Raw genomic sequence first — 8,263 nt, forward strand, 5'->3', positions numbered from 1 at the left:
AGAGCTTGAAGGGGCTCGAGACCCCATATGAACAACAATGCCAACCAACCAGAGCTTCCAGGGACTAAGCCACTACCCAAAGACTATACATGGACTGACCCTGGACTCTGACCTCATAGGTAGCATTGAATATCCTAGTAAGATCACCAGTGGAAGGGGAAGCCCCGGGTCCTGCCAAGACTGAACCCCCAGTGAACGTGATTGTTGCGGGGAGGGCGGTAATGGGGGGAGAATGGGGAGGGGAACACCCATAAAGAAGGTGAGGGGGAGGGGTTAGGGGGATGTTGGCCTGAAAACCGGGAAGGGAAATAACAATTGAAATGTAAATAAGAAATATTCAAGTTAATAAAGAAAAAAAATGAAAAAAATCAATGAATGGGACTCCATGAAACTGAGAAGATTCTGTAGAGTACAGGACACCATCACTTGGACATAGTGCAGCCTTAAGAATGGGAAAAGATTCTTTACCAATACGCATTGAAAAAAGTATTACTATCTAAAAAAATATAAAGATCTAAAAAACTCTAAATTTTAAGAAAAGAATCTAATTTTAAAACTTGGTACAGGAATAAACAAAGAATTTCCAATAGATAAGAATCCTCAAATGGATGTGAAAAAGCAAAATATTCATCATTTTTAGCCATCAGAAAAATGGAAATCAAAACTACTTGGAGACTTTATTTTACTCCACTTAAAATGACTAAGATTAATAAAACAAGTTTGGGATGATACAAATTAGGGAGAATACTTATTGATCACTGATGTGAGTGGAGACTTGTACACTAATGTGGAAAACAGTGTAGCGGTTCCTCACAAAGACAGCAATCAGTCTCCTTCAAAATCCACCTCGGCTACTATTGAGCATACACCCAAGAAATGCTTCATTCTAGAGACACTTGTTCAACCCTCTTAAATGCCGCCTTACTCATAATAGGTAAAAATTAGAGATAACGTAGAAGCCCTGCAACAGAAGAATAGATAAAGGAAATGTGGTGCATTTACACAATAGCATATTACTGGGCTATTAGAAAATGACATCATAAAATATGCAGGCAAATGGATGGAATTAGAGAAAAAAAACATCCTGAGTGAGGTGACCCAGACTTAAAAAAGGAAACATGATACATATTTACTTATATGTGAATATCTTCCATTATGTTAATGATTACCAATAATCCATAGAAACACAGAGGTTAAGGACAGAGTAAATAATCACAGAGTATAGATAGATATCATGAGAAAAAGGAAATAGAATTAATTATTATAAATGGATGGAGGAGTGAACATGAAAGTCAACTGATATGTGGAGGAGAGAGGAAAACAAGAAATGGAATTCCTGTAGTGACAGATAAAATTAAGGCTATTAGAAGGTAGTAGGGGAATCTAATACTGTAGAAGTTTCCTAAAATATATACAAATATGAAGGTAGTGACTATCTCTCTAATTAGTCTTTTTCTTGTCTGCACAAGCATGCTTCTATTCCTCAAATGAAGATCTAAACTAGGCTACAAGTATAACTCAAGGTTAAAACAAATATATGGGCATAGTGGCAATAATAGTAGTTCTCATTATAAGTAAAGTGGATGCTTCACAAATAAAAGAAGCACAAACACGTTAGTGCCCTCAAGTATCAAGAGACACTAGGGAGTCCATCCAATAAGATGCCATGACTCTTTTGTGTATGTGTGTATACATACACATGCTTTTGTTCAAATAACAAATTATCTTATATTCTGACCCTTCTGCTCAGATAGTAGATAGGATCTACAGTGAATTAAGGCACATAACCTTAAGGCAACTTTTACAGAGTTGATGTGACTTAAAGGCAAAGCATTTGCCCAAAGTTCTGTTGACTTTATCAAAACATGTCAGGGTTCTTCTCATTGTTTTCATGCATGCTTACTGCAGGTGGCAGGGGTTCACTCAGACTGTCTGCTGCCAAATTGCAGAGAGAATGTCTTGCATAAATATTTATGGTCTCTTGTTGCCTTTCTTTTTACAAATGACTTACTTTGCCTAGGTTACCTGTTTGTTTGTTTATCTTCTTGGTTACTAGTAAAAATATACCCCAGAGTTTGCATTTTAGTTAGAGATGTTGTCACATTGGAGATAAAAGTTCACCCAAATTTACCAAGGTCCTTACATTGAGAAATAAGCCATGTGGACTACACAAGTAAAGGCCATAACCTGTTTGAGGCTGGTGGATATGTATGGGAAAAGAACATGTTGGCTTGAAGCATAGGAAGGACTTTTTATCTTAATTTCTTGTCCTCATTTTGGCTGTTAAATATAATGCCATGTTCCTTCACATTTAAACACAGTCTTATCTAAAACTGATTTTTCTTATCAGTGTCAAGTGCAATAGGTCCACAAAATTTGTTCTCGCAGTTAACTGTTTTAAAACAAAACTTCAAGAAAGATATGGGACAATAAATTTGTCTTTACTTATGAAGTATAGAACTGTAGTATCTGCATTTAGAGGAGAATTCAAGTCATCAAGATAGTTCCCAGAGGGAAAAGTCCTGTGTTAAAAACACATCTTATTTATTGAATATATTTTCTTGAGAATTTGTGTCCAATAACCTATTTATAAATACTACCATTAAATTTATTTCATTTTAATTGGCTGTGAACTATGGAGGGAAAAATATCTTGGACTCAGTTTGAGGGGCAGGTGTGGGAATATAAGTAAAAATCTTTTTGGTTACATCTAACATGCAATGTAATTAACTGGCGTACCTTATGGGTGGATACTTTGTTGATTAATTAATTTAGTTTTCCCTTTTTGCTACTCAAAATATAATAATACAAATATGAAGGCACCTGGATGGAAGAGTAAGTTTTCTATACATGTTGGTTTAAAGATTGCAGCCTTGCTCCTTATGTGGTCTCTTGGGAAAGTATTCTGGTTCTTCTGATTATTGTCTAATTATTGCTTTACTTTGCAGTTATTGAACCAGTCCTTGACCAACACAAGCAGAATGGTTTTCTTTTCTTTTTTTTTTTTTTTTTTTTTTTTGGTTCTTTTTTCCGGAGCTGGGGACCGAACCCAGGGCCTTGCGCTTCCTAGGTAAGCGCTCTACCACTGAGCTAAATCCCCAGCCCCTGCAGAATGGTTTTCAAAGTAATCCCTTTCACCTATTTGAAACCCTTTACATGCCACTTACAAAGTGTCTTCCACTACTATTCCTCTACCCTCTATTACTGCACTACGGACCCTCAACCCTCTGTTATGATCCTTACAGAGCCAAGTACTCTTTGAATATTGATACAATGTGCAGACATTTTCCTTTATTCATGTAATGATTTTCTAATTTACAACAAAGTATTTTTAAATAAACACTGGATCAATAATGCTAACAAACCATGTACCTTCCACCATGGTAAATTAAATACTTTGTATGAATTAAATCACCTAATATTAAGACATTGCAAGTTGCTATTAACTCAGTTTTATAAAGATTGCAAGTAACATAGAAGTTAAGAAAAATGCTCAAAGTCAAACAGTAATAGAATACTTGTTGGAGATAAATTAGATATCATGATGAAAATTCATTTTAATGACTTCTTGTTATGGTGAATATGTATTCTGAACTGGATAAAGTTTAAAATCACCATCAAAGTTTATGTCTACTAGGACACTTAAAAAATAGTATAATTGAGATGAGAGAATCATCCTCAATGTGGGCATTCTCATCCCCTTAACTGTAGGGAGCGGTGCGACAGCTGTATGATAATGAGGTGAATCTGGCGCCCTCCTAACAACAGTACTGAGCATGCCTGGAGTTTTGCACCTGACGTCAGTCTGGCTGGGGCGGTACTATACTAAATGGGAGTTCATGCCTCGCCAATCTCTGGAGGACAAATAGCTGGGATGGCAGTGGGGTGACTCGTGCCCCACCAATCCCTGAAAGAAGATTAGCATACTGTTGTGTATATAAGCTGAGCGGCTTTGCCACTCGGCGAGGTAACACTTAAAGCTGTAACACTTGGAGCTGTAACACTTGGAGCTGTAACACTTAGGGCTGGCTGCCGCCACCTCCCTGTATCAACAAAGAAGGTGTCCTGCAGTAAAGGCTGTTGAGAAGAATCCAACCGTGTTGCGTCTTCCTTGCCGGACGAGGTGGGCGCGACAAAGTGGTGGCCCGTACGGGGACGAGGACATCCTCGTGGATCTCAGAACTCTTCAGCTTCAGGAGGAGCGACGTCGGAAAAGTTCCTGGTAAGGGACGATAAAGTTCTCTGGAGGTGAGCAGAGATGATGGGAGCCTTGGGTTAGAGGCTAAAAGGTCTGTGGTCTGCAGCAATGTTGTTTCAAGTTGATCCTTTGTGGGCAGGTTTTATAATTTTGTTTCTTTTCATCTTTGTGTTGTGTGTTTGCTTTCTTTTGAATTGCCACGGTCCCGGACGGGAGTGCACTTGCTCGGAGTAGCCAACAGGGGCCAGGCTACGAAGTTGGGTATAAACAAACAGGCCAGCTTGCTAAAAAACCGCTTGTAAATAAGTTCATTGAGTATGGGAAGCTCACATTCCAGCCCACTCTTGACAGCTCTCCAGGAGCTCCTTAATCGGCGTAAGCTCAAAGTTGAAAGGAAAATCCTGTCAAGTTTTCTTGATGAATGCGATCGTTGTGCTCCATGGTTTATAGTGTCAGGATCTCTTACCTTGTGAGCATGGGACAAATTGGGAAGGGATCTAAATAAAGAAGCCACAGAGGGCAAGCTTAGACCCGGATCAAAGCCTCTTTGGCGAATAGTCCGTGCTTGTTTAGAGGATAATCGATGTGAGGAAGTTGTTAGAACAGGTCAGAGAATCCTTGCAGAGCATCAAGAAAGTATGTCAGAGGGAGAAAAGGTCCCAAAGAAAGAAAGGAAAAGAAAAGGAGACAAAAGGAACAGAGAGAAGGCAGAGATAAAAAAATGGAGATAATCAGGACCAGGAAATAGATAAGATATATCCCTCCTTAAAAGCCTTGACTTTAGAAATGTCAGATGAGTCAGAGCTTAGTGAGGATGGTGAGGCTGATCTTGAGGAAGAGGCTGCTCAGTATGAGGGGGAGAGATGTGATCCGGACTGGCCACACGCTAACACCACGTGGCAAGGAGGCAGACAATTAGGCAAAAAGGTAGTTATACCAACCGCACCTCCGTACAACCCTCAACATAAAAGCATAGCGAGGCCTGCAAAAGGTACTTCCTTTTGCCCAGAGGTATGGAGAGAAATGGGATTAAGTTTCCCAGTATTTTTGGATGCCAATGGGCAACGATATCATGAACCCGTTGACTTTAAGAGTCTAAAGCAATTGGCAGAATCGGTTAGAACTTATGGGGTCAGTGCAGCTTTTGTTGTGGCTCAAGTTGAGGCTCTTGCTAGGTATTGCCTCACCCCTGGGGATTGGGGGAGTCTGGCTAAGGCCTGCCTCTCCTCAGGTCAATACTTGGATTGGAAATCTTATCTTTTTGAACATGCTAATGCTCAGGCCGCCATTAATCTGGCCTCAGGAGCAGACCCTCAGAGACATTGGGATGCTGACATGCTATTGGGTCTAGGGAGATTCGCTCTGGACCAGACCAGTTATCCAGAGCAAGTTTATAGCCAAATTAATGGAGTAGCCATCAAGGCATGGAAAGCACTGCCTAATAGGGGCGCAGTCTCCGGGAACCTTACCAAGGTTCTGCAAGGACCTACAGAGCCGTTTTCAGACTTCGTGGCCCGCATCGTAGAGGCCGCTACCAAGATCTTCGTAGACCCTGATGCAGCCATGCCGCTCATTAAACAGCTGGTATATGAGCAATGTACAAAAGAATGTAGGAATGCCATAACACCATACAAACATAAAGGTTTAGAGATTTGGATGAAAGTCTGCAGGGAACTGGGAGGACCATTGACTAATGCTGGTCTAGCGGCAGCTGTGGTACAATTAGGGAAAACCGCTACCACGGATACCTGTTTCCAATGTGGCCGTAAAGGGCATTATCGAAAACAGTGCCCTGAAAGGAGTAGGGGGAAAATTAGCAATAGACTCAAGCAGCCTGGACTATGTCCACGATGTAAGAAGGGAAACCACTGGGCAAATGAGTGTCGATCTGTGAAAGACTTGGATGGCCGACCCCTAGTGACAGGATATGGTGGTGCACAGCCAAAAAACGGACAACGGGACCCACGTCCCCAGGGCCTTCAAATATATGGGGCTCTGCAGGGCGACAGACAAGGACAGGACAATCAGAGGCCTTGACCTTTCCTTTGCCACCCGAAGGACCGAGGAGAGCCGTTAAAGGCTCCACAGGACTGAACCTCCACTCCACCACCAGACTCGTACTGACCCCCCAAATGGAGTGCAGCCTGTAGATACAGATTTTAGAGGACCCCTCCCTAAAGATACAGTTGGGCTTTTGTTGGGATGCTCCTCCTCTGCCCTGGACGGTTTGCAGATTGTGCCCGGAGTAATTGATCCTGATTATTTAGGTACAGTAAAAGTGCTGGTAGCCTCCCCCCAGGGTGTCACTGCCATTTCCCCTGGAGACAGAATTGCTCAAATGCTGCTTCTGCCCAGCTTACATAAGCGCTTTCCTGCTGAAAATAGGATCAGAAGGGATAGGGGCTTGGGATCTACAGGTTCCCGATTTGCCTTTATCTCATTGGAACTGAGTGATCGTCCAATGTTAACATTGACTGTGGAGGGACGTTCATTCCTTGGTCTACTGGATACTGGAGCAGATCGTAGTATTATCTCTGCTCATGACTGGCCACCCAGATGGCCTACACAAACATCGTCTCAGGCCCTACGTGATTTAGGGTACGAAATGGCTCCTTTAATGAGCTCAAAAGAATTGACGTGGAGAGATACAGAACGGAGATCAGGAAAGATCACTCCTTATATTATAGACATTCCAGTAACGCTGTGGGGCAGAGATGTTTTGGTAGAGCTGGACATGAGACTGACAAATGATTACTCCCCACAAGTCCAGGATATGATGGCAAAAATGGGTTACGTGCCTAGAAAGGGTCTGGGAAAGAATTTACAAGGACGAGTTGACCCAGTACTGTCAAAACAAAAACATGACAGGACGGGTCTGGGTTTTCTCTAGGGGCCGTTGAGGGGGGAATACCCATTACATGGAAAACGGAGGAGCCTTTATGGGTTCCTCAATGGCCTCTATCCTCTGAAAAATTAATTGCTGCTGCCGAATTAGTATTCGAACAATTACAATTAGGACATATTCAACCATCCGGATCACCTTGAAATATGCCCATATTTGTTATTAAGAAAAAGTCAGGAAAATGGCGGTTATTACATGATCTAAGAGCTATTAATTCTCAAATGCAAATAATGGGTCCCATACAGAAAGGTATACCATTACTCTCCAGCATTCCTGCTGAATGGCCTATTATTATTATTGATATTAAAGATTGCTTTTTTTCTATCCCTCTTGCTCCACAAGATAGTGTGGGATTTGCATTTACTTTGCCATCTATGAATAATGAGGAACCTGATAAGCGCTATCAGTGGGTGGTCTTACCTCAAGGTATGGCAAATAGTCCTACTATGTGTCAACTTTATGTAGGACAGGCCCTACGGCCTGTACGTGACCAATTCCCAAAATTAAGAATGATTCATTTCATGGATGATATCTTGCTTTCTGCTAAAGATCATGGCACCCTGGAAGTAGCTTATGCAAAAGTGGTTAAGGCGCTTGAAAGCAACCAATTGTGCATAGCACCTGAAAAAGTCCAAATGGGCCAAATGGGAGAATACTTAGGAACAAAAATCACTCCTCATAGTATTTCTCCTCAAAAAATTGAATTACGAAAAGACCATTTAAAAACATTAAATGACTTTCAAAAATAACTAGGAAGCATAAATTGGATTCGACCCTATATTAAAATGCCCAATGTAGATTTACAACCACTTTATGAGATCCTGAAAGGGGATTCTCAGCTTACTTCACCCCGTGTTTTAACCGAGGAAGCATGATTATCCTTGAGGAAAGTAGAAGAAAGACTAGAAAAGGCAATACTAAAAAGGTATAAGGAAGAGGAAGATCTGCTTTTGTGTATACTGAGAACTTTTCGTCAACCTACAGGAGTATTATGGCAACAAGGTCCACTTCTTTGGATTTATCCCCATATTTCTCCTAATAAAACCCTTGAATATTACCCTTCTGCTGTTGCACAGCTTGCTGTGGGCGTTAAATCTTGCATTCAGCATTTTGGTATTTCACCAAAGAAAATTATTATACCATATACAACCACTCAGGTAGAA

At 41.1% G+C, this 8,263-nt stretch overlaps 2 protein-coding genes across 2 annotated transcripts; both read left to right on the top strand.

The window, feature by feature from the left end:
• Nucleotides 1–4,984: 4,984 nt before the first annotated feature.
• Nucleotides 4,985–6,235, top strand: LOC148003932 (igE-binding protein-like). Its single transcript, XM_087564307.1, has one exon. It carries the CDS (start codon nucleotides 4,985–4,987, stop codon nucleotides 6,233–6,235), a length of 1,251 nt encoding a protein of 416 aa, XP_087420433.1.
• A 301-nt stretch (nucleotides 6,236–6,536) lies between these two features.
• Nucleotides 6,537–7,088, top strand: LOC148003933 (endogenous retrovirus group K member 7 Pro protein-like). Its single transcript, XM_087564308.1, has one exon. It carries the CDS (start codon nucleotides 6,537–6,539, stop codon nucleotides 7,086–7,088), a length of 552 nt encoding a protein of 183 aa, XP_087420434.1.
• The last annotated feature ends 1,175 nt before the right edge of the window (nucleotides 7,089–8,263 follow it).

This window comes from Rattus norvegicus, chromosome 8 (assembly GCF_021556685.1).
Source record: "Rattus norvegicus strain SHRSP/BbbUtx chromosome 8, alternate assembly SHRSP_T2T, whole genome shotgun sequence".
NCBI classification, from domain to species: Eukaryota; Metazoa; Chordata; class Mammalia; order Rodentia; family Muridae; genus Rattus; species Rattus norvegicus.

What these genes read in the sequence shown, in the direction of transcription:
- LOC148003932 (XM_087564307.1), top strand. Translation starts at nt 4,985, where the DNA reads ATGTCAGATGAGTCAGAGCTTAGTGAGGATGGTGAGGCTGATCTTGAG.
- LOC148003933 (XM_087564308.1), top strand. Translation starts at nt 6,537, where the DNA reads ATGCTGCTTCTGCCCAGCTTACATAAGCGCTTTCCTGCTGAAAATAGG.